At 41.1% G+C, this 26,970-nt stretch overlaps 2 protein-coding genes across 3 annotated transcripts in view; one reads left to right on the top strand and one right to left on the bottom strand.

The window, feature by feature from the left end:
* Positions 1–269: 269 nt before the first annotated feature.
* On the top strand, positions 270–8,129 carry ccnk (cyclin K). The gene is made up of 11 exons (XM_053336872.1): positions 270–389; positions 1,947–2,176; positions 3,501–3,582; positions 3,674–3,805; positions 4,473–4,578; positions 4,697–4,754; positions 5,012–5,181; positions 5,297–5,505; positions 5,699–5,729; positions 6,042–6,113; positions 6,577–8,129. Exons 1-11 carry the CDS (start codon positions 381–383, stop codon positions 7,122–7,124), a joined length of 1,647 nt encoding a protein of 548 aa, XP_053192847.1. The 5' UTR covers positions 270–380; the 3' UTR covers positions 7,125–8,129.
* Positions 8,130–8,331: 202 nt separating this feature from the next.
* The window catches only part of ccdc85cb (coiled-coil domain containing 85C, b), a 49,285-nt gene continuing 30,646 nt past the window's right edge, over positions 8,332–26,970 (bottom strand). The window contains exons 2-7 of one of the 2 annotated variants that reach the window (XM_053337253.1): positions 22,051–22,130; positions 20,776–20,817; positions 16,190–16,294; positions 12,189–12,281; positions 11,782–11,880; positions 8,332–10,698 (exon numbers count right to left, since the gene is read on the bottom strand). In XM_053337253.1, coding sequence (XP_053193228.1) covers positions 10,609–10,698; positions 11,782–11,880; positions 12,189–12,281; positions 16,190–16,294; positions 20,776–20,817; positions 22,051–22,130 — 509 coding nt within the window. In that variant the 3' untranslated portion in view covers positions 8,332–10,608. The remainder of the gene's footprint in view (positions 10,699–11,781; positions 11,881–12,188; positions 12,282–16,189; positions 16,295–20,775; positions 20,818–22,050; positions 22,131–26,970) is intronic. The other variant, XM_053337254.1, reaches the window with a different exon arrangement.

Genomic DNA, 26,970 nt, shown 5'->3' with positions numbered 1-26,970 from the left:
ATTGGTTAAGCTTTAAATAGCACTGACTCCAGAGATGGGGAATTTATGAATGTGAATTGGTGAATTTTCCATCCCTCTGTTTATTACATTCTTATGATTTGGATAAAAACTTTTTATTAATATTTTAAAAAATAAAATCCCAAAATATCTTCACATACACACACACACGCGCGCGCGCGCACACAACCCCTCAACTCCAGCACACGTGTAGTAGATTTCCTGCGTCATGACGTCAGCCCACAGTGACGTACCCGCGCCACCATGACGGTGCCCTTGTTACAATGGGGACTGTTGTTGATCACTTGTTAGCACATTTATCGTGAATAACTGCGGATTATTCATTCTGCTGCCTGCGTTGAGTGGTTTACTTCGACGGCTACATGTTAAAGGTAGGAGACACAGAAGGACAGGAGGGGTAACAGAGGTGAATGTTAAACAGGTGCTGTAGTGTTAGCCTGAGCGGCGACAAGTTGGCTAACCCTACCGCGGCTACAGCAGCTCAGCTAACACTAAAGAGCTTTCCTTATATAATCATTCTGGTTGAAATCCTTCTTTTTTATTATTGACATCCATATTACTGTACTAACGAAGCAATATACTTAATGTTCAGCTAGCTATATGTTTAGCTTTAGCCGCAAATCAGCTGTGAATGAATGGATTGAGAGGTGAAGTCAGGCTGCTGAAGTTAGCCCCCCATTCAAGATGAAATGAAGTATATTTAGCGACTGATTATAAATGTTTTTCTTACACTTACACTTATGAAAGAGTAGACGTTGTAGCAGAATACTAATGAAAACTGAAAAAAGGACTATTAGACTAAATATAGTAAAGGTTTCCACCCATTTTAAATGTGTTTTATTGAGTTTCTGCAGTCTCCTGACTGCATTTAATCCAAAAAGATTTATGTGAGGTTTAATTCATGAGGTTTAATGGTTAATAATGGGACCTTATAACAATACAAACTGGAGCCCTGTTTATTTATTTGCTCTATTAATTGTTTTCTGAGATTTGGTAATCAGTTGTAATAGAAAATATACTTAACTCCTGGCAACCAACAAGCTAGTTAAAACAATCCAGAGTGATTAAATAATTGTAATATTCACATTTATTTTCCCCTTAACTTCCCTCCTATTGGACCTCAAACACATGGTACTGTGTAAAAGATATTCAGCTAGTGGTGTTGTCACAAGCTGCCTAAATATTAGCATTTTTTCCTTCTTTATTCCAGGCTGAAGTAAAGAAAAATACTGACAGCGATGCAGAATCGACATGACACCCCTGATAGCTTTTAGGTTTAGACTATCAAAGTTGAACATAAACCAAAGCTGATAGTATTTAGAGCACTTTGTTATTCTTTAAGAGTAATTGAGGACTAGGCCTTTTTTACAAAATAGACAAAAGCCTTGACATCCAGAGGAGTCCATGTGGGTGTATCATTACCTTCATCTTAATGATGATTTAACTTTTGCTTCAGTTTTTAAAGGATGTTTTTCTTACCATAATCAGCCCTCGTGCTTCATACTGATAACAATGCAAGTGATGGGGGACACAACCCTCTTTCTGTGTAAAGATGTATTAAAAAGTTTATCTAAAGCTAATATGAAGCTCGAACCGTCCAAATGAGTCAAAAGTAGATATCTTTCAACCTTACAGTCTTTTTAGTGCCTAAGTCCCTCTTTTTGTTAATATACTTCCACCACAGCTCAACAGGGAAACAAAAAGAGAGTATTTGATGCTAAAAAAACAGTAAATGTGGTAAATATCCACTTGATATGACCTGACTGTTGTTTTAAGTCAGACTTGAAAAACTGTGAACCTACCCTGTAAGAGTCTTGGTATTTTGGATGCTTACTCCCTGGCACCATGTCATTGTGTTTTCTCATACTTGAACACAGCAGAGCTATTGTAAATGTTATTAGTAACATCTGTGCATCTTTACTTTACAGTCCAGTGCAGCGGGTCCATCCTCTGCCGCCTCTCCTCAGCCAATGAAGGAATCCAACTTTTTAATGACTGGCCAGTTAATTCTGGACCACATCAAGCCATGCTGGTACTGGGACAAGAAGGATTTAGCCCACACCCCATCTCAGTCTGAGGGCCTGGACCCTGGCACAGAAGCCCGGTATCGGAGGGAAGGAGCCCGCTTCATATTTGATGTGGGAACCCGGCTTGGCCTGTATCCTTGTTTGATTGATTAATGTGAACACTGGGAGAAGTATTAGAAGATAAATCAGTGTCTTTTTCAGTTGGCTCTTTATGAGATAGAGTAAGAGATCAACCAAGATATCAGGAAATGATAAAACAAAATTTGTCCTGTTAAGATTTTTGGCTTCTTTCACTTCTGGGTTAGAGACTACAGTGTTTCCCACAAGACAGGCATCTATTTGTGGTGGTGTGGTCCTCAGCTCATTTTTGATTCTCCCCAAATGAGAAAATGATCGCTCCCCCTCACAGTTTGTCACCGGCAACGTAAGGAACATCCTCAAAGCCACATAAACATTAGGGAAGACTAACTGCAGGCCAAACTTCAACATGGTTTTCAGCATATTTGAGGGTGACTTGTCTGTTTCAGCCAACATGAAGGATCGGAACTGCAGACACTTAAAAAACGCTGTTCCGCCTACGGGACGGACCGGAAGTTGAGAGGTAGCGACAAGTTCTTCTGAATGTTTTAAACACCAACCCTTAAAAATATATATATTCATGTCGTACATTGTTACATTGAAAGCTTAGATTCTCCTGATTCATTCAAGACCACTCATGAATTATATGGTTGCTCACAGCTGTAATAGTATTAGCGGTTAGCTCGGCTAGCCACTCCGCTAAAGTAAGCTAACAGCTATAATGCTACATACCTTCAAAGTCTTCTCTTTATCCACAACGATCATCTTATGACTCAGGACTTTCTGTACAGCTCGCCAAGTATCCATTCTGGTGAAATATGAAATCCGTTTCCATAAAACCGAAATATTTTCCTCAATATGTCCATGTATTTAGTCCAACACGTAAGGAAACAGACACGGAACAAACCATATACGGTCCCTTTCCCGACACTGCATCTGTGGGACACGTGACTGTTTTGTTTACGTCCGTGAACTCCTCCTGTTTCATACACACCACACACCAGCAGATAGCCTCTAGCAAAGACATATGTCTATGTATATCTTCGTCTGTCTATCTTCTTTATCTTCTTTATCTTCTTCATTATCTTCTTCTTCTTCTTCTGGCCGACCAGGTGAATTAAGTGCGTCTTCTTTTGTTTTATTGCCGCCACCTACTGCCCCGGAATTGTAACGACAAGCTACATTCGCAGACAGAGTCCCATTACTATGCTTTTATGAGCGAGGTCGAGCGAGCCAAAAGCCGAAAAATCTATTCGTGGCGGGCCGCCACGAAAGAATGAATGTGTGGGAAACACTGGACTAATTATGAGGGGATAGTGTGAAATGCCCGAATATGAACAGTATGTGAGGTTCAGTAATATCCTTGACTGTCAGCAGACATTATGACACACTGGCAACTGGCATCATATATTTCCACCGTTTCTACATGTTTCACTCCTTCAAGCAGTTCCCCAGATATGTAAGTTCATTTAGTGGCTATCTTTTGTGAATCATAATTCTGGTAGAGGACTAAATGTGCAGAAATAACGTCGCGATTTGCATCTCAACAGGTGACTGGAGCTTGTTGTCTCTTTCTGGCTGGAAAAGTGGAGGAAACCCCAAAGAAGTGTAAAGACATCATCAAAACAGCCCGCAGCTTATTGAATGATGTGCAGTTTGCCCAGTTTGGAGATGATCCAAAGGTGCACTTCCTCTTTCCTTCCCTCTGTTGTCTTGAGACTGTTCTCAGTTAAAAGGCAAGGTCCCTTCAACCTCAGACGGGGAATTTTTTTTGTGGTCACTGAGTGCAGAAAAGAAATTAATAGTCTTAAATCTGTTGTAACCCGGCATAACAAAGCTCTCATATAATATCATGTAGGTTTAGAAAGAAAAAAAGGATACATTCTTGCAACCTAATCACCGTTAATCTGTTATAAGCGTATTTTGTACAATCCTGCCTCTTGACTGACTGCTTATGTAGACTCTTTGTTGTAGTGAGTGAGAAGACTTGTTAAGTACAGACTGATGTAGGCAGATCTCACAAGCTCATGGACAGTTTGATGACATTTAATCACAGAAGAACGAAACATTGATTTTTTTTTTTTTCTCTTCACAAATCTTGGAAATTAGGTTTGGAAAACTGACTCACACAGGACAGTGAATCTTACCTTGCCTGACCCTTATTTTCCATTTTAATCCCTGCTTGTGTGAAGAGTGTGCAGCTATTAAGTTCTTAAAAATCAAACTATTAAACAACAAAGGATGCAGAGCTAACCCTTTGTACAGGATACTGTTATTATGCCACTATGTTAGAGGTGAGAAGTGGTCTGTAACCTCACCTCACCTCTGTATCTGCATTTCTTTCAACAGGAAGAGGTGATGGTGTTGGAGAGAATCTTGCTGCAGACAATCAAATTTGACCTGCAGGTGGAGCACCCCTACATGTTCCTGCTACGCTATGTTAAGCAGCTCAAAGGTGAGATGGGATGAGTACGGCATTACACCCACACAGTCACAGATATAATATGGTGCTAGGAGTCAGTAACGAATGACTTTTGTCCTCATCTGTTTTCATTGTTTCTTCTTGTTTAAAGGAGAGAAGAATAAAGTATGCAAGGTGCTACAAATGGCATGGACCTTTGTCAATGACAGGTGAGCAGCTGGCATGTACACCCTGATTGCATTCTTACTGTTTGTGTTACAGACGACTTCCTCTGTAGTCCACATACTGGGTACTCTTAATATTAATATCACCCTAACCTGCAGGCTGGTAAATATTTAGCTCTCTAATAAAGGCAATAATGTCAAATCAAAATTGAGAGCATTTATATAGTAATATAAGTCCCAGCTGCCTCACAGCTGAGCAAAATGAGAGCACACAGTAACCATATTTCCCGTGTCCCTTCCAGCCTGTGCACCATGCTGTCTCTTCAGTGGGAGCCAGAGATTATTGCAGTGGCTGTCATGTACCTGGCCGGTCGCCTCTGTAAGTTTGACATCCAGGAGTGGACTGCCAAGCAGTCATCACGTCGCTGGTGGGAGCAATTTGTCCAGGACGTCCCAGTTGAGCTGCTTGAAGGTACTCATGATAAGTCATGACACACGAGACCTTTCCTACGACTTATGTCTAATCCTTTTTCCAGACTTGTCTCAACACTCAGATTTAAACAACGAACATATCGTTGTCTTTTTAGACATTTGTCATCAGATCCTGGACCTGTACTCCCAGGGCAACAAGCCCATCCCCCAGCAGATACAAGAAAAGGAACGGCCATCCATTCCAATGATCCCTGCTCCTCCAGCTCCGCAGGGACCACCCCAGGTTGCCAACCCTCCTCCCCCACCACCAAAGAAGACGTCCCCTCAGGGTGGCAGCCCTGCACGCCAGCTCAAACGCTCACATGTGAGTAAATAGCATTGATGATGGCATAAAATCAAGGCCAGTGAAAAGTTTGTTGAACTTCAACCTTAGTTTATTTAAATGTACATCCTCTGCAGCTTGTTTGTGTTCAAACTTCTGTGTCAACCAACAGTGATCAAACATGACTGCCTCAAAATAGAAGTTAATTATCTGGGTTCATTTTTCTTTGTTTCAGACATCTCCAAAAGATGAACCAAAGGCTCCAGGTAAGACTTATATTAAACCCTATACAGGCAAAATTCTGCTCTTTTGGATTTTAAAGGAGTAGAGATGTAATAAATTTCAGTCCACCCACTGAAATACCTCCAAGAAAAGTTAGATAATTAATATGACATCAATTTAACATCAGTCTTGGCACAATTACAGATATATATTGTAGAGTAAAATGTCTGGGATCAGTGCTTTCCTGGCAGGTTTTAACATTTTCTAAAAATTCATGCCTGCAGTAAAGTTCCTTAATGCATTCACTGAGTTTAAAAATCTTTTGCATCTTATTTTCTGGTCTATTTAATTTACAGAACAAGTTGGATCAAAGATTCCTCGACTGGAGAGCCCCATGCCTCCTCTGCCTACATCTCAGCCTCCACCAGGTAAGTCTTCCTCCAGTCTATTCTTTGTTTAGTTTAAATGTTTGGTAGACCGTGGGTACATGCTAGCATCCCCTCAACGCCCAGCTGTCTGTTTGCGTGTGCTACCAAATAGGCCCATAATGAGCCCACCAGGACCCCCCACCTAGAACTCCAACCCAAAGTCTTTAGTCCTCTCAGTCTGCTTACATAACCAGCAACTTGTCTGGATATGACGTTTCCCAACACACACACTCCTAACCTCTCCCAGACCAATCTGATTAGTGCTTGAGCCTGATAATGAGACCTCCTATGTGGCTGAAGCCTGGCAGTCTTGGTCTAGCTGTGCGCTAACTGTCTAGGAATGGAAAGGTTATTTGAGATCATCATGGGGGGAATGAGAACCCTCGTATTATTTACGGGAAAGTCCATGGGAAATTTTTAATAAGTTGTTTTTTCTCTCCGCTCTCTTTGTTTTGCTCATTAGACCGCAAGGCTCCGGCTCCAGCCCCTCCCACAGAAGCAGAACCAGGAAATGAGGCGGCTCCTCCACCCCCGCACGCACCACCTCCCCACCAGCCCCCTCCACTGCCCCATCGCCCTCCTCCACCACCGCCCTCCAACTACATCATGTCCACCTCCAGCTCTTACATGTCTGGGGAGGGATTCCAGAGCCTTCAGTCGTTGATGAAGACAGAGGGTCCCTCCTACGCCCCGATGCCGCCCAGCTACGCACCCCCAATACCGCCATATCACCCTCACGTCTACCCCCCACCTGCAGCTCCACCTCCAGGCCCCCCTCCTCCTCCTTCTTCCTACCCACCACCCAACTTAGCCCCAGCCTATCCGCCACCGGGCTACAACAGCTACCCTCCGCCGCCACCTCCACGTATGCCACCGGGCCACGGACCCCCTCCGGGTATAGGCCTCCCACCTGCTGGGTACCCTCCACCCCCTGTGCCCCCAGGACAGTCACAGGTGCCTCTACCCCCTCCACCTGGCATGCCCATGAACCGTGGCGGGTGGATGAGATGAGAGGAGAAGGGAGCGTGACAAAAATCTCTAAGCTGAGGCTGTGCCGAGCCGCCGCTAGGGATGAAAGCTCTTAAGAGAGGGAGAACAACCGGCAACTTGGAGCTTGTTCACCTCTAGTAGGACTTCTGTTGACGGGTTCCTAAACAAAGGCTCGTCAAGGATTAACTTGAAAGGAAAAGTGAGATCTGGACAGCATTGTTACGAGAACCAGAACTGGTGCTGAAAGGCTGCAGTGAGAATCCTGAAATATTTGTTTTGAAAAAGTGACTTAAAACATTTGTAGGATGGTACTTTGTGTATCCAGTTCATGGATATTTTAACAAACGATGTCCACTCATTTCTTTGTGTTCTGGACATTTATCAGAAATTATTAGTCTTTTCTAGTTTTGTCACATATGCTTATTCACTAATTGTGAGAGGATGAAATGTACCGTTTTTAGTGTACCTTGGAGTGACCCTCTTACATTTTCTTTCTTATTTCTATCATCATGATCTTGTTTACATTTGTCTGCTTATTTCCTTTTTCCCCTGAGAACGACAGTAAGTAATAAAAATTGAGATGAACATGAAGTGGTCAAATATAAAAAAGACTCACTCTGAAAGAAACAGGCTGTATATATATATAGTGTAAACATCCTGTGTATTTTTCTTTTTCTGTGTAAACAGAGGTTTCAAGACATCTCCTCTGTCACTAGTTTCATTTTATTTCTCAGCTTTTTAATTTTGTTGCTGTTTACTTTTCGTGTCCTGTTAGTCTTAGTGAACCTGCACTGCAAACAGTGTTAAACTACCAAACAGAAATCCTCTAATCAAATCAGCTGTGTCGAACACTGGACATTATAAGGTATATTTGTACATATCTGACCTCTACATTTAGACAAATCTTTTTGAGAATTTCTATCCGTATGTGCCTTAGTTGGGCTCCTCTTTTCTGTACGCCGCACGCAGCTTTGGTTTTGTGTCCATGTGGCACTTAAACAAAAAAATAAAGACCTGCTTTTCCTACTTTGAACTGAGTTGTTTTTCAGTCTGTAGGATTAAAAGTGTTGCAACTGGATTCATTGTGTGCAGAATTTCACAGTAATATCTGTAATTTTACTTCCACCACTATACCAAAAGGGGGCAGCATAACTCATCTACTGATGACAGCAACATGCCCGCAAACATTTTGAAAGCATCAAATGAAGACAGCACTTATACGGCATCATTAACCAACCTTATTTATTTTCTCCCAAATTTTTCTAAAAGTGGCCTATTTCATCTTTTTCGTGTCACCTGCCAATAGTCACCTCATTAGTGAAATTCATTAAAAGAAGTTACAGTCATGCTAGTTACTACAGGAATTGACATTTACACTGTAGATTCTAGGATTCTGTACTGTGGTTTGTAGTACATAGGCAGAAGAAAAGAAAAACAGTAGAGATGCTTTTTCTTTAAAAAAAAAAAAAAAAAAAGAGCAGTTAGGTTCCAAATCAAAACACCATGCAGAGAAAAAAAAAGTGGCACGTTTCAAACCAAATATTCAAAATTGTATCATGGCTTCAAATCAGTTCCTAGAAAAAAGGGCACTTAAAAAAAAAAAAAAAAAAAAACCCCAACACACTTTGATTTGTTTCTTTAGACCCATTCGAGAGAACAGAGGTGCATGGTGGGCAGCCTCAGAAATGTTCTAATTTGGAACAACACTAGAGATGGGAGAGCTTAAGCTGCCAGTCACTATACTTATTTATCAGATAGCTTCACAGTAGGCAGAGTTAGTCTGATAAATTCAACCTATGACTGTTACGGTTACTGATAGCGCTCCCATCTCTATCTGACACCTGGCAATAAATACTTTGACAAACAAGGTTTTTGTTCATTCTGACATCAAGAAATACTCATCATAAATGTTAGTGTTTTTTTTCTGGAGACATCTAAGGGAAGACTTATCTCTCACATTCTACGGAGAAAAAAAAAATCAACTTTTAAGAAAACATGCACTGCATAAACACACCTGCTGAAGCCATGACAACAGAACAAGGGAGTTAACTTCAGAAAAAACAACTTTTTTTTTTTCTCCTTCCATCTGTGAAATAAAACTGAAAATTTAACCCGAGCTGAATTTTTGTGCAAGCCTTCCCACAAACTTTAGCATTTGGCCATTAAAATCTAGTTCTGTACTGTGTATGGATTCAGCAAATGTCTTCAGCAGTCTTCAACCGTGTTGTAACAAGGGTTCAATAGAGAAAAAGAGGATTCACAGGTAGATGCTACAGCTGCAAGAGAGCCATTCAGTCTCCTTTCACTCACACACAAACACACACACACACACACACACACACTTGCGCTGTCACAGATGGGCAAAGGTAAAGCTGTAGCCCTCCCAACCTGAGAAAATGATTGTCAAGCATGCACACAGCATACAATTTTTTAGTTAATTTCACAATTCAAAAGTAAGAAAAATTTCTACCCATTAACTCATTGAGATGGTTTGATTCAGAATGGCCTTAATACATTTTCAGAGGTTACAGAGAGAAGGAATAATAGCAATTCATCTGGAAAAGAATAAAAAAAGAGAAAAGAAAAGGAACAAGAAAAAAAAAAAAAAAAAAAAGAATTTTAATACCAAAAGCAAACCCTGTTTAAAAAGGTCCGGTGTGTGTGTGCTTTTCAAACTAAATTATTGATCACATGGCCACGCTAGAATTACAAAATAGATAAAAGTAAAATCAACAATAACAATGAAGTAGTGCTATGGTTTTTATACATAATATACACAAGTTAACAGTGATCTCTAGACTTAATTATCCATAGACTTGTCTTATGAGCAAAAGGCGCTAGGTCACAGTGGGTTTCACTTAGTTAACACTTTAGAATGCTAATGCTAGTTATACTCGTTGACCACTAGGGGAGCGATATATGTGACAGGAGCTAGGGTCTCTACAGGAGGTACTATCAAAACTTATCTGAAGATACCACCACGATGTTGCCTTCACATCCCGGGCAACATGCTACGAGATTTCTGCCTCCTTCTCGTCTGTTCTGTGCTTGAAACCGTGTTGTGTCACTTAACTTATTGTAGCACAGCTATTCTCTAAAAAGGACAATACATGGTGTGAATTAATAGCTTTGATTTGAGCCTGGAGTATCCTGTTTGCAGAGAGAGATCATTGTGTGTAGCCTAAAGCCTCCAAATCAACGAAGAAAATGTGGTGAATCTGTGCGAAACTAGCTGCCAGTTGTCAACGCTTAATAAGCTCGGAGATAAAAACCTGTTGAACACGTAACGTTGTACATGTGAGTAGCAGAACTAACAGGTCCATTTAGTAGCTATCTTAGCCAGTCTTTAAGAGAGTGTTTGTAGAAGGAATCCTGGGTGGTGTACGCAGTAGGGAGCACGGCATGATGGGTTGTGTAGGCGCAGATAGCAAGAGGTGTTTTCAGGTGAGTGTAGGTACTGTTGATCCTGATCTTTCTCTCTCTCTGTTTCGCGCTGGTTGCCATGCTACAGCGGCCCTTTGAACTGGTTCCCAGAGAGGTGCTGTCTGATGGACAGCTTTGATCCTGCTGCATCACCCAGCTTTCTCCACACCACCTGCAAACAGAGGCAGAGAGAGAAGTTGAGAGGAGGGAAAGGAAAGAGCAAGATATACAGAAAGAGACAGGCAAGACATAGAGACCGAGAGAGTAATGCTGGGGAGAAGGGAAAAAAAAAAAAAAAAAAAAACTTTCTTCTTCAAGAGTGAAAACTTCAAATGCTCACATTTTGACTTTGAGCTGCAAAGACTACACATACACACACACACACACACACACACACACACACACACAGACACACACACACACTACAGTAGAGCTATCTCTGTATCTGTCCTCTGTGTCTACAAGGCAGAGATCTCCGACTGAGCGAGAGGGGCCCCCGGGGGACTCCAGTGATATTACAGAGGTACTATTGTAGCACTCCCCAGATTCCTGGCCTGTCACATACCTCTGCAGGGCCCAGATAGCCCAGCTCTCATTCTCCCTCTCTAATCAGCCGACCTTTTTATCCTGGACCGAGCCTTTCAGCACCACTACAGAAGGATGGAGGGAAATGAGTGGGGGCGGAAGGAGGAGCGGAAAAATGGATGGGTGAGGGTGAGGCTGAGGCGCGGGGTGGGAAGGGAAGGGGGGGGGGGGGGGGAGTGCTCTTTTCCCTGCCGCTCCAGTTTAATTGCTCTGACAGCTCATCTACGAGCCTCTACTTAGGACGTCCAGTTTAGAGTTGGCTTTGCAGCAGGGATGAGGGAGCGGTGGAAATGGATAGAGAGAAAAAGAGAGGAAGAAAGAGCGAGGGGGAGCGATGCGCCTGGGACACTGCTGCAAGTGTCATTCCAAACCAAATGAGTCTAAATGAGGGTTCCTCATTAGTGAAAGCAGCTCAAAACCTGACCTGATTTACACACAGAAGAGAACTGAAAAACTGACCATCAGACAAACATGAACATTATGGAGATTATGTCCCCTTGTTTACAGCAAAGGTCAGCATTATTCCTCACAAAGGAAAAAGTGCAACAGTTTTTACTTGCATCTAACCATGCATCAATATCTAAATGTATTCCAGCATGTAGGAAGGTAGCATTGAATACAACATAATAGAGGAACAATTCAGGAGGAGGAGGGGAATTGTTACACTTACGTTGCACATCTCTCGCACGATGGCCTTCTCTTTCTCGCTGAGATCATCCTCATAGTCCTCGGGAAGCTGCTTGTCCAAGTTCTCGTGGACCTCCAGCACCTGAAGGCAGACACAATGCTGAGTGTGTGTATTTGTTTTTGTGCGTAGATACATTAGTGTTTGAGCCTCACTGAAGATTAAAGCAGAATTTAGGTGGTTTGTAAGATCGGCTCTATACACATTTTTTTTAATAATTAAATCTTGCATTTTGTATGTATTAAAATATGATGCCATCTTTGGACAGTGCACACCCCGATACAAAAAACTTAGATTTCAACTAGGGTAATGTTAATCAGAAAAGTGGCAGTTTTTTCACTAGTTTCCCTAAAATTTAAATAACCAAGTGAAATAGGTAATAGTAGAAATACCTTCATGGCATGCACCACAGCCTCAGGCTTCTGGACGGAGGACAGGTAACCTGTGGCAGGAGAGGACTCACTGGTTGGGAGACGGCCCGTACCCTGAGGCGAGAAAAAGAAACGTTTAAAAAAAAAAACATAGTGCACAACAACCAAGATGAGTGAGAGTAAGGGTGACCTGTGATAGGTCAAGAGCTGAGTCTGAGCCCACAACATCTGGAGGACATGCTGCAGCCTGTCAAGCTGCCGTGATGTCACATCTGCTGTCACATACAGTTTAACCTCATGAAGTGAGCACTGAGTCATGGAGCTCTACATTTTAGTGAAACTCAAGATACCTTAATTGAAAACAGAAAAAAAAAAATTACACATGCCATGTCAGTGACAGAGATTTCTTGTACTGTAGCACTGAAAATGTCATCCCCTTCATCTCAGCTCATATCAGCTCTCCTTCCCTTGTGTTTTTATCTCATTCACCACGTGTTCAACTCTCAGCCAGGTCTGCTACCTGCACAGTGTGATATAACCAGCTGTGATGGGAGCAGCCAGCCAGGAAGAAGACCAGGAGGTTGCTTGACTCATCCCACCCCCCGGTTGGTTCCAGACAGTGGCTCTCTGTTCAAGAGACACAGAGATCTCTGGGACACACAATGACACCATTCACTGTAACCTGGCATCAGGGCCTTGCATTAGACACAGTTCTGTGGCTATGTTAGCCCCGGTTCAATTCTCTGCTCACTGGTGATGCATTTGTCAGCTCCTACCACACCCACTGGCCCCATTTGGGTGAAAGATTGAGCCCACAAATTTGACAAATACCACAGAGATAAAATAATAATATGAAGATGTTTTGCAGACAGTCTATTCATATCAAATCACGCATATGAAAAGTTAATTTCTTAGCCCGTCCAGCAGGTTTTACCTGACAACTTCTCCCCTGACAACCACTGAAAGCCATACAATTATATTGAATGCGCATTTTATTACTTCTTTAGAAGGTGAAAGGTTATTAATATGCTTGATTTGTGAAGTAAAATAAGGAACATTGTGGTGTTTTTTCTATTTTTGGGAAAAAGTTGATATTATCCTTACATAGTTACAAATGATACAAAAAGTTACGAAGTAGGAAAAAAAGGGTATTGAATTAAGTACTATATTGGTATTGGTGTCACTTTAAGGGTATTGGTATTAATACTAGTATCATAATGGTTTAAATAATACACTTCCCTACCTCCAAGACTTTTTATATATAGTATAGAAACCTTTTAAACCACCCTTCAGAAGTATGTACTGAAGTACTGTATAGGGCTACGTCCATACACTAGTAAACACATTTCCTAAGGCTAAGTCTATATTTGAAAGAAAATATATATACATTATAGCAATCCTCTTGAGAAATACAAACACATGTCCCACGGTGCTAAGTCTATTTCTTTTTGTTAAAGGTCACAGCAACAAATGTATCAGCTGAATTTCCCGTACAGCTTTTCTGCTGTGGACTTTGAAGTCGACTATAAGAAAAAAAAAATGCAAATCACTGTTGCCTCCTTTGATGCTCTGTTCTGTGGGTTAAAGCCATTATTTGAAATGTGTAAACACTTCCTGCTAGTGCTGGGGCCAGGATGGTTTTTCAGTTTATTTTGCGCCGGAGCCGTGCAGTAAAGAAAAGGGTTTGGACAGTGCAGAGACACAGCCAGCTCCAGGCAATGTTTACTGTTCATATGGATGTACAGTTGGGGATGGCTTGCTTGCATAAACAGGCCTGATTTAGGCCTTGCAGGATAAGAGGGGAAAGCAAACGCTGTCAAAATCAATAGTTTGTAGTTTGAGCAAGCAGAATGAGACCCGACTGTTGAGTGTTTTTGAGAATCACACAGGCTGCCTTCTTTCTTTCTCTATCCATCTTTTCTTTTCATCTTTCTCACTCGTTTTCAATCTGACAATCTCACGCACACTCACTGACCTGAAACTGGGGATGAACAAAGAGACAAAGGACTAGATATAAAGGATGAGCTGATAGATTACACACACAACCAGAGTTCACTGAAGTTCTGCTGTTGTTGCTGTCTGTGGCCCCACATCTCTCATCTTTTCTTTCGCTGTTTCTCTCACTGTTCATCTTCCAACGAGGGCTTTCTCTCACACATGGGTGAACTTGGGCCACATTAGAAGAGAGCAGGCAATCGATCACTATGGAGCTCAACCTGAGTACATCTCCATGGAGTTGTCACGACAACAAAGCCATCATAAGAGGAGGACACGAATCACAAGAATAAGTTATTTTGTACTGCATGCAACTGCTTTGGTATATCATAAGCCTGCTGAATTTGCATTGGTCTTTCAAGATTATGGTGTTTTTCTTTATCCTGAGGATGAGGAAGGAGAATTAGGGAAGGCTAACATGAATGCTACTGAGCCACATTATGAGTTGTTAGAGTTTGAACCATGAAAAGCATGTCAGGATATCTTGGCCTCAGCTGCATCAATTTCAACCATTATTTTTTTATGCCTCTAAAATAATCCTCCAATTTGCTTCCTCACTAAATATGTATGATAGGAAAACATCTGTATCAACATATAATATACCAATATAACATTTTTAAGAGAACAAACAATATATATATTAACATAATACTTGTAAATGTTACATATTGAACATATTCCACTAAACGGTCATAAATTAGCATGCTAACATTCGTTTAGCTAGGTTTCGGTTAGCTAGTTCAGTTAGCTTCTTCATAGTCACACCAGATATTGAGTAGGTGTAATTATTTGGTGATTACAAATGTATATATAAGAAATAGTTAATTTAGTCCAACCTTAATGTAGTGATGTGTAAAACTCCCCTTAATAGACCCCTAATAAACAAGGCTAAATTTTAATTTACTAATAGCTGGTGTTACCGCTAGTCATATTCCTCAAGTGCATGTCTGTCCTGGTTAAAACCAGTTGATGGATAATATAAAGGAATGTTAAATATACCTAAATGTGTTAACACAAATCCACTTCCACTTTTCTACCTCAGTCAGAATGACATGAGATGTCACGTTGCTAAGGAGCAAAAATTCACACCTCGAGTCAATATCGTGACCTTGTTTCACATGAAACTGCACCGAGAAATTAAATGCATGGAGACAGCCCATCAAGATAATTTGCAGTTTATGCTTCATCCCATGGGGAGAAACTTCTCCTGGGAGTCAAGGTTCATGGACATTATTGAGTGGCACCAACCTCCAAGAAGAGGCGAGTTTGACCCACAAGCTTAAAAGGTGCAGGCTGGCTCTGAACGCTGCCTCACACTGGGCCTGTGATTAAAACACAATATAGATTTTTACACGGGGAAGATTTAGTCCTCTGGGTACTGGCATAGCCCGGCTCTGACCTTCCTTAAGCAGTCAGAAAACAATTACCCAGCCTCTCCTCCCCAGACAGTGGCAGGGTTAGGGGTGGCGGTGGATTGTAGCAGATTATTACTTTCATAGTGGGATTCGGTTCAAACAGGCTCCAGGGAGGACGGAGGCAGCTCAAGGGCCAGTAAATGGGAGGAAGAGAGGGGACAGCTGACTCCTTTAATTCTCCATCCTTGTCTATCTTAGTTTCCACTCTTCCTCCTTTATTTTCCAGTCTGTCTAATCTTACTCATGCAATATCTCCTCTCTAACTCTCTTCTTCTTCTTCTCCCCTCTATTTCTTTCTTCCCATGTATGAATGTGTGTTTCACTCCCTGTGAGGTTGCCTGCGGAGGTATAATTGGTGAGTTAGAAGCAATGTGAATTAGAGCTGACTTCACTTGATTCCAGTGCAGAGGCATCGGTGACAGTCCTCCCTACAATTAAGTATGCGTCTGTGTGCAATTGAATCCGGTTTTGATATGTAACCATGTTTGTGTAAGCAACCTCATGGCGTATAAATGGCCACAGTGGCTAGGACTGTTTAAGTGGCCGAATATGACTGATCATCCCTCTATGTGTGGGTGGGTGTGTGTGTGTGTTTGCCTCCTGGGTACTGACCATGTGCATGGCGTCCTGGCGTTGAGGCAGCGAGGACAGCTGGGACTCTGAGTGGTAGAGGGTCATTCCCTTCCTCAGGGCGCGAAGGTCACCTGGGTTGCACTGCTGGACACAAACGGGCAAAAAACAAACACAAATACAAAAATAGGGATTTGAGTGCAATGTCAACTAAATACACCTAGAGAGTTTAAGAGAGATTATTAATCAAAAGGCAACAGTAAGTACATGCAGACTGTCAGTCATTACTTTTAATAAAAATCAATGTATATGCATCTATTAGTCTTAATACTTTTACACATGATACAGATGCTATATGATTGCTATTAAAGTAAATTACAATGAACTGCTTGGTATTAGAGCCCAGCTGATACTGTACTTTTAATGTCAATACAAATACAAGAGAGAAACTAAAATCCAATAACAATATTGTTAGAAATTTTCTTTTTGTACATTAACATTTACATTTGAGAAGAGTCCGACCGATATTAGATTTTTGAGGCTGATATTGACATTGCAATGTAAGCGTGTTTGATAAGATCCCTTAAATTTGGATGTAATGGAGACACTAAAATACATCATAGATATCTTTGACTGCTTTGCTTCTTTTTTTGTTGTTGGTTGACTTCTTCATGAATACCAATTTATTACCAATTATTATTTTTTAGAATCAATTTATTTATCAGCCTGTACCGTGCATTTGAGTAATGATGTTTTACAGCTAAAGGAATCAAAGCAATCAAAGATAACAGCTACAGTAAATATCTAGAGCAAATATAAGATGACTAAATTATTTCAAGTAACTACCAACAGAAACACAGTAAATACACTAAGTTAACTAAACTGACAAGTTTAGACAAGTTAAAAATACATAAAAATGTTGCACTAAAATTCAAAATGCTACAGTTTACAATTTAATAATAATTGAATTAATACTTTCTCCATATTTGCCAATATGCATGTTGATATTGATATACCTGATATCATAAGATAACACAAGTATTGGCCTGCCTCCACTATAGGCCTGCTGATATATCAGTCGGGCAGTACTTTCTATAATAAAATCTTTAGTGATGGTTAATTAAGGACTCTGTGGCTTTGCCCCCCTCCTGCACTGGCACCTGTACTCTCATCGTCACTCTGACGACATTGCTTCAAGCACTTCCTTTGCCAAGCTGAATCTTATTTGTTTTGGCTTTTTACATAAATGGCACTTCACAGCACTGGCACTGGATCACGTTGTGCCATCATTGAGGGCCATTACGCAGGAACAGTGTTGCTAAGATTTGTCCTCATTAGTGGCCAAAGACCACTGGTTCCTGGGGGCCCTAACCAGCCTAGCTTCTCGCTGTAGGCAGCAACGCAGCAACACCACTGTTCCTTATGACATTTCTCATGTCACGCACTAGTGTTCCCTCTGCGCGGCTCGCCATGTAAACACACATGATGCCCGGCAGCACTCCAGCTATAAATAACCCAATGAGCTGTTGGTGTGCGTCTATGAATGCATGGACAATGTGCTGTGATTTCTGTCTCTGTTATCTGTCTGGGTGTCCCGCACACAAACACACACACAAACACACACACAAACAAAAAGGTGAGCAGTAAAATACGCAATTTGCATACACATGAAGCCACAATCTGCACTCCCCTTGTCATCTGTCTTTTAATATCCCTTCCTCCTCTTCCTCTCTCCAGCTTAGTATCCTGTCGGTGTTCCTCTAACCTTTCCCAATCCTTCCCTTGGCACTTCTTGATCTATCCTTTGGGTTTTTATATTCATGCCTTCAATTCTGTACCTTGGCTAATATCTCATTGTCATTTCTCCAGGCTTAGAGTATGTCACAAAATGTCATATCCGGTGGACTGAAATAAACAATTCATAACCTGAGCACATCTATTAACTTGGATGAGAAGAGCTGGTGTGATCAGTAACATATTAGAGTTTTTACTGACAAGATTCCTCTCATCTAACTAGGACTTTTTGTTTATCTTTAGTTTAGCTTCACAAACAAACCGAGGCACGTTTTAAGACTTGACCTCCCTCCCTGAGTTGACCTTGACCACTGAGAAAGCTATTTGTTTGCCGGACAGCTGGGGACAGTTGGCCCTCTGTGGTCTTCTTGGCTAAAACTCTGGGCTTCTCGATCGCTACATTCATCACAGTGTTCTTGGTGCTGACAGGAAGAAGCTGTGGACGCCACGCATCATTTCCTGTTTGAGTTATGAGGGGCAGGGGTGATGCCGCCTTGACAAAAGGGCAGCGAGGATAGCAGCATGCTCCTTGAGCGCCATAATTTAATGGAATACAGAAGTGAATCAGTGCTGACATTGGGTAGTCTCCCATGGCAACCCATTTCAGTATTATATTAACTTTTTGTTCCTTTTTAACCTTTTTCTGCAGGTAAACAGCTTAAAGAGTGTTTAAGTTCTAGCAAGATTTATTTTGCATAAATCAATTAACCAGAAAATGCAAATATATCTTTTAGTTTCTCAATCAGTCAATAAATCAGTCATATAATAACTCTGTCAATGAATGAGTCATAATTCATTAACCTCTGTCATCAATCGAATCCACAGGACCTGACTCCAGGCCACTCTCACAAAATGAGTTAAATTATCCCAGCAGTTAACAAATGGAGTGTCATCTGAATCTGTCATATAAATCATTAAATTCTCAGCGTCACACTGAGCTCTTAATTGTTAATGATAAAGTGAGGCAGCGAGCATGTAGTCAAGTCCACAGAGTGCCTCACACTTCAATGACTTAACAGAGATAAGTAACGGTTGAAAGACACGTGAGATCTGAGTGGGAGAAAAGTTAAAGATAAAATTGTGTGGATGTTTGGGGCTAAGTGTGAACGTACACACACCTGTTTTCCTCATTGTGGGTGCACCTGTGCTCTTTAGGCCTTTGTTAATATCCACTGTGGGACAATGTTGTAACTCCCTACTCCTTTTAGTAGTGTAAAAACCCTCCAGCCAATCCGGTGTGGAGGGTCAACATTCCTGCGATAAGAGGCTATTGTTCCCTCAGCTCAACATAAGTTTCACTGGGCCAATTTCATAACACAGGAAGTTAGGTAATCTGTCCATTTAGGCAAGTAACAGTAACAGTTTCACCTGCTTAGAAAGTAGGCTATTGCATAAGAGTCAAACTAAATAGTAAAATACAGGAAAGGTCAACAGGCTCATATTTTCATGGCAAATCTTACATGTTCATGGAAAGCAAACAACCTTCAAGATAGTATGTTTAACTTAATACATTCCTGCATTCTTCAGTTGCACTCACACACCAGTTGTTGGCCATGCATAATGGATGCCTGGATCTACCTGTATCTGCCCCAGTATCTTAAATTATTCAGCCCACCAGACGTCCCGACAAGCCAGGACAAGCGTGTGTCATTTATGCACCAAAGCACAATGTAGCATTTATTCAACCGGGGTACGTTGTGCCAAACATTGACTGCTCTGTGCCAAACAGCTCCAAGGACAGGAAAAAGCTTTCTTGCCAGAACAGGCCACATACAAGCAGGGCCACCTGTGTTCATTCATTAGCATAGCATGCTAGCAGCAAAAAAGGGGCCAAAAAACAGGATTGGACACATAAGCAAAACCTTTACAAAGTAATGCACTTGAATTCCTTTGTGCTTGTGACACTAACGCTGTGTCAGACAGGTGATGCTGTTCTATATTAATGTTTAAAGCTTCACTTTATTTGAACTGCTCTATAATAAACTATGACAGATAAATTATTAAGTTTAACACCACATACTTGAATAACCTTAAAGAAATGGTGCAACCTTTAGGGAAACATGCTGAGAGTTAGATGACTGATATCACTTTCATATCTGTACAAGAACCATAAGGTTGTACAGCAGGTGGTTAGCTGAGCTTAGCATAAAGACTGGAGAAGAAACAGTTAGCCTGCCTCTGATTAAAGGTTTAAAAAAATGCCTATAAGCATCTCTAAAGCTCACTATATCTCATTATATCTTGTGTGTTCTATCTGTCTTTTTTTACAGGAGGTTATGTCGGGGACTATTTCTTGGCTGGGTGCAGTGATTTGCTGGACTTAATCACAATGTGTCACTTCAGTTTTTTTCTGTCTAGACTAAACAAGATTAAAATGTGTTAATAAGTGAGCTTTAGACCTGCTGGTAGGCAGATTTTTTAACCTTTGTACAAAGTCAGGTTATTTGTTTCCCCTTATTTTTGTGCTGAGGTAAACAAAGAGTCTCCTGGCTGGAGTTTCATATAATTCTCGGTAAGGAAGTGAATAACCTTATTTCCAAAATGTCTAACCTTTTCTTTAAACAGTACCATAGAGTCGAACCAGTACCTGCCTCAAAGTGTCAGAGTAAACTAAATATTACACTGTTTGTTACTGCAACTGAGTGCATTACATTGTACAGGTGTTGCTTTTATGGTGTCCTCCCTCTGTATAAGAGTAGGCAACAAGCTCAAAGCTGTGAAAAGTCCCACCACCAGACAGATAAAAGAGTGAAAAGACATAAAGGGCTCGACCGATTGACCAGCAGAGGAGCATTTCAGAAGAGTCGACGAACAGTGGCATTTAAGAAAGTTACCTTTTTCATCGGTATCTGTGATAAGCTATACCGGCTATAAGCCTAGGGAGAGAACAAAACATAATGGTGTATTGGTTTATTATTTGATTATTGTCCGTTTGGAGCCATTAAGAACCAGGCTGATATCTGTATGATCCACAAAAGATGAAAATATTATTACAAAAACAACTTTTCAGCTTCAATAGTCATGGTCAGTCCACATTTTTATTACATTTCTGTTAGTCACAGCTGTTTTATACTTTGAAGTATTCAATGAACAAGTGTTAAAGTTCTATTACTGCAAAAACATCCCAACCTAAAAAAAAAAAAAGAAACACTATCCTCTCAGTGTGAACAAGGCCTATTAGTCGACTTTAAGAAGCAGGTTAATATTATATGCCTTGCTGTAACACTGCTGTGAGACAGAGTAGCACCTAATTGCAGCACTTAAGAGCTAATTATGAGGATCATTTAGGTTTCGTATCAGTGATTCCAGCCTACACTAGTGCCTAGATATAACTCTGCTGGGAGATAATTGGGGAAAGAGGAATCAGTATTTAAAGAAAAGGAAAAAAAAGAATAAGGGCTTCAAATCAAAAAGCTGTTTAAACTGTGAAACTGCTCCACTGTGTGCAGTCTGACTTGCATTCAGATGAGTTGCATCAGAAAGCATTACTTTAAAAACAAAAAGATGAGGATTTACCAATAATTCATTATTTGATCCCCTTCACACTTTATGTAACACACACCACTGCAGACTGACATGTAACCTCCTAGTGAACCAGAACAGAAATCCAACCCCCCCCCCTCCCCCTCTCCCTCCCTCCCTCATCCTCACACTCCCACCTCCACCCACTCAGCTCCTCCATCCACCAAATTTGGGAGAAGTCAGAGCAAGGTTAACTTTGGGAGAGCTTCTTTACTCTGTCACTGTCACTTAAATGCCTTCTTCCCCTCCTTTTCCTCCTCTCTCATCTCTCCTCCACTCCCGCAGTTCGCCGAAGGGGCTAACATCACTTGCTCGCTACAGAAGCTTACTGACTCCCCATGAATTAAACATGGATAAACATACTCTCCAACTAACAGGCAGGCTGTTGTGAGGGGGCGGCTTCACAGACGCATCGGGCACAACACTTTATCTCATCCCAGCTGCCGATCACATGTTTACGGGTTGGATTAAAAAGTTGCACAAGAGGGGGTTGAATGAGTTCAAATGGTACTTGACTGGGCTAGTAGTGCCACTCACACATCTGCAAGTGACAGAAAGAGAGGGAGAGACGTATGTGTGCACCTCACCTGAGAGAGAAGCTTATTGTTGTCGTCCTCCAGGATCCGCACTTTAGTCTCCAGCTGCCTGATGTAGTTGGAGGAGGAATCTGGAGGAGAGACGGAGAAGAAAAGAGGGGAGGAGAAGAGATTAGCATTTCAAAGACCTCAAGCGGAAAACAGGCAGGCAGGACCACTGGAGCAAAAGGACCACATAGAGCTCCAAAGGTTGCTGTGCACTTTGAGAGACCAAAAAGCTCCTGGAGGAAGGGAATTCTCCTACTGAGGGTTTTCAGGTCAGGGTTAATGTCTTTAAGGGTAGGTTCACAATTTTTTCCAGTCAGTCTTAAACCAACAGTCAAGTGCCCAAATGAACACTGACAGAGGTTTTCCTCGATGTAATCGTTCCTCCTGTTTATACTGGCTATTAAAGCATCCCCTTCAAGTTGTGGTTTTAATGTAAGTGATGGGGGCCAAAATCCACAGTGTGCCCACATAGTCATTTGGTGTAAAAATGCATTTAGAAGTTGATCTGAAGCTTACATGAGGGTTCAGCAGCCTGAGTTAGTCATGTCAAGATTTTAGGTTCAAATTTCTTCTTTTCGGTTTCCTCAGAGAGTGTTTCCTTGTTGAGCTGCGGTTGAAGTATAGTAACATAAAGAGGGAATTTGGCACTAAAAAGACTAGCATTGAAAGATATCTGCTTGATTTGACTCATTTGGATGACTGAAGATTCATATTAGTTTCAGATAAACTGTTAAATGCATTTTTGTACAGAAGAAGGCCCTAATCACTTCCATTTTAAATGCATAATGAAGGGGTCTTCTAATAGCCAGTATGAGCAGGACGAATGATCATGGTGAGAAAAACATGTTTCACTCAATTTTTATTTTGGCACCTGACTGTTGTCTTAAGAAAGTAAATGAAAAGATGTACCTATCCTGTGAGTTGAAATATGTGCAATATTTAGAACTCCTATTGAACAGTGATCTTCTGCTTTGGAACTATAGCTTAAACCATGTGCATTCTTTTGCAGCACAACAATGACACAGAAGTTCAATTTGAGCATTTTTTGTTAAAGGGCTTGTTATGAATCAGCATACTGGACCACAGGCTTGGTCCAGTATGCTGAACTGTCTGAGTCTAAGCAGGTAGCATAGCTTGAGACAATTAACCCTGACAGATAAAAATCTTAACACGTATCAGAGAAATAATGTAAGTAGGGCTGCCAACTATTCCTTTCAATATTGATGAATCCTTTATTTTTGTTACGAACAATGAAAACGTACATCTTTCCAAACCCCAGAGTTACATCTCACTAACAGTCAAAAACCCAAATATACTGAATTTAAAATAATATAAAACAGAGTAAGCAGCAAATCTTCACATTTAGAGAAGCTGGAAACAGATCATGACTCATATTTCTTATTACGATTCCTTTTTGACAATTCATTTTTTGACTAAAGCGATTAATAACCAAACTGTTAAATCTCCAAACTTAAACTTGTTGGCTTTTAGGAAAACTGTAACTACTTCTAATATTATTCTGCAAGTCCATCTACCATCCATTCAGCCATCTATGGTGCCTTGTAAAAAGCTCACATGTGCTTAAAAAAAAAACTAGCTGTAAATTGGTGTTAAAGGTCAAGCACTGAGCATTCCCACCCAGATTAGCAGTCTTCACAGCCCGTACTTGACTGGGGTCATTTCCCAGTTTGGCTCACATTCCCCTGCGCCACTCACTCAGTGAGAAACAGATATCATCTCCATATTTGAGATCTATTTCATAACACATGACACACAAGTGTGATTGGGGCCTAATTGCCCCACAGAGACTCCCATAAGTGTTGTTGATCCTGGAAAAAAAGCAGCAATTCTGCATTTACTTAAATCCAGGGTTTTCCTTAGGAGTAAGTGCTCTGTCCTGAAATGATCCTTTACATTTTTTTGAGTGATCACACTGTGCGAATTCAGCACAACTATAAATGACAGCAAAACGCAGTAGAGAACTCTCAATATAATTTCTTTCTATTCAAGGCACTGTGAAAAAACACATAGGTGCTGCACCTAAGTCATATAATGGTAAGAAAAACCCAGGAATCAACTCTACTGAGTTCAAACCAGGGACAGGAGCTGTGTGAAGTTTGTCTTGGTAGGTGGCACAGAGCCTGTTTTCTAAAAAGGCATGTTTAATTTACAGAGATGAGATCAAAGCTGAGTTGCGCAGAGGAGCTGCGCTCAGCAACTAGTCGGAAGCTAGTCAGGAGCACACCAGTGCACACACAGCTTTACTTTATTTTGTTTTCTAAGTGGAGGAACAGAAAGGCAGAGAGTGTAGACGATGATGGAGATATAGGAAACAAAGCCGTCAGGGAGTGTTGCTAATAAAAATGCTGGGTGGAGTCACTGCTGTAGGGGAATGTACACACACTCACTACTCTCTCTCTCTCTCTCTCACACACACACACACATACAATCATAACATGGTGCATCAGTGAGGTAACACTGACCTTGGTTTGTTATGTATAACTGAAATATTATTAAAGCTGAAATGTTATTAAAATGAATTAACGAAAAGCATCGTATACAGATGTATAAACCAATAACGCATGCATGTGCACACTCATTTTTCTGTTTTTATTTTGTTATATATAGTTACATATATTAAGTTTGCCATCACTTTTATGTAGTCATATTACTTTCTGTAACATTGTGAAATTTTTTACATTTTTTCAAAAATGTTTTTTAAAATTCTTCAAATAAGCCAATTCAGGGTTTCTAAGTCTCCTTGCTCCATTATTTGTTCTTTGTCATTTTTGTGTAATTTTTAATCTGTGCAAACTAAACTAAACTAAACTAAACTAAACTATAACCAGGTAGATCCACACTGTGCAGCCAGGGGGTGCTGTTCTGCACAGACACACCATTAAAAACAAACACGCTGATAACCTGGGTTCTCAATGATAGCAGCTACACCCTTGTTTTTAATCCAGGTGAACATGTGTCAACATGTGTTTACATGTGCTTGAGTGAGCAGTTTTTTTCACCTTTCTGTAATAACTTAACATTATCCAACATAATGTAAATGAAAAAAACAAATTGTGTTATCGGGGGGGGGGGAATTATAGAAACCAGGTTAACGTATCTGCATTTCTGTTGAAGAATGTTGTCTTAAAGGGGTTTTTAACAACCTTGTGTCCAAAATGACTTACACTGAAGATGACCTTAGGACAAACAGTCGCCACTCCCTCAACTCTCCCTTCTCTTTGTTTTAACACATCCCTCTGCTGTAACTTCTCCACGCACCGTTGGTTCTTCTTTAACAATTCATAAATGAGCTTGTATTAACTTGAATTATTATTACTCATCACTTTTACACAGCAATTTCAACTAAATGCAAGCTAAGCTCCCCAAAACTTGTAATACTTTAAAAAAGGTCATGACCTCCACTGGTGGTTCTTTGTTTTCTGCTGTGCTGCAAACACATCTATCCTCATCTGTCCCTCACAGCTCATCCTGGTTCACTTTCATATTTGATGCGTTTAGTGTCACTTGGCTTAAAGGACATCTCACCACACAAGACGCAAATGAAAACTGCATAATTAAAACTGCGTGAGAGGTTTGACGTGTTACAGGGGAAAACATGGAACCGTTGTATCTTTAAAGGTCTGCATAATGAGCAAGATATTTCCCAAATCAAGGTCCACATGGGTTTCCCCAGCTGAACAGCACTGCATAGTTTCTCAGTACCAATCCTGTCTTGTCACCTCAGCCTCAGTCCAAATGTTTTATATCATTAATATAATTGAAACATGTCAGCCATAGTTTAAAATATGTATTTTAGCATTGATTTTAAAAGATGCTAATTTTCTCCCAAACCCAGCTTTAAATCTTTTTCAAATGAACAAAACTGATCTCTTTCTCAAGACCTGAGAGTAGACAAGAGTGCATTGCCCCCAGCTGGGTCTTCAGGCCTATTTATGTTCAGCCCCTTGACTTTTGGGAGGGGCGGTACAGACAGTGCTGTCAGTTGGCTGGTTAGTCAGCTACAAGAGGAGGCTGCAGTGGCCAGAGCTGGTAATCCTCTCTCTCTGCCTTGTGACCCTCTAATCTGGATTCATCTGCTGGCCTGATCTGCAGCCAGATCTCAAGCCGATTAGGATGAAGGTTCCTCAGCCTTCAGTCATCACCAGCACACTCAAACAACAAAAGAGAGAAGCCCCAGAAAGAGGGGGAGGATGAAAAAAATGAACGCGTGTTGCTTTTTCTCCCTCTTTGCTGTGTATATTTAGATTACTTACACAGATTGAGATCTTGCCATCAGTAATCCAATAAAGTCAAAAGTCATCTGAGTCTGTCAGGCTTATTTTTATCTCCTTAGAACAAATTAAACAAAAAATTAAGATGAGCAACATTTTTCTCAGACATGTTCGACTGGAGGATCCCAGAACTGGCCTAAAGTGAGGAGTCCCACAGCTAGGAGCAGTCTGAGTAGCTTCAGATACTACAGCATCCCTCCTTTTCACTCCCCATCTATAAGCCTTTGATGTGTTATAGGGGGGTTACATCAAATCTCACAGCGCATCGCTTCAGCATCACACATGGCATGATTAAGTGGTCCTGCTCAAATATGTGCTGATCTGCCGTGGGAACATTCACAAGAACACAAATCACGCGCAAAACGCTTCAACACCTCCACATACACACAAACTGACAGTACACATGCATGCTGCATGCACAGAGCCGCAGGGATCTGCTGGGAGAATCCAGCCGTCCCCCTCTCTTTAACACCCAGCTCCACATAGCCATCCTGGTGGGAGAGAGGGTCAGGCAATTAAAGCGTTCCCTCTATCCCTCGCCACTCCTCCATTCTTTTATCCTTCCATCCCTCCAGCTCACATCCTTCCCCTCGTCACTTCTCCACGGGGCTGGAGGTAAAGCTACAGATCG

Source organism: Scomber japonicus, chromosome 17 (assembly GCF_027409825.1).
Source record: "Scomber japonicus isolate fScoJap1 chromosome 17, fScoJap1.pri, whole genome shotgun sequence".
NCBI classification, from domain to species: domain Eukaryota; kingdom Metazoa; phylum Chordata; class Actinopteri; order Scombriformes; family Scombridae; genus Scomber; species Scomber japonicus.
This window is presented reverse-complemented; position numbering and strand designations above follow the sequence as displayed.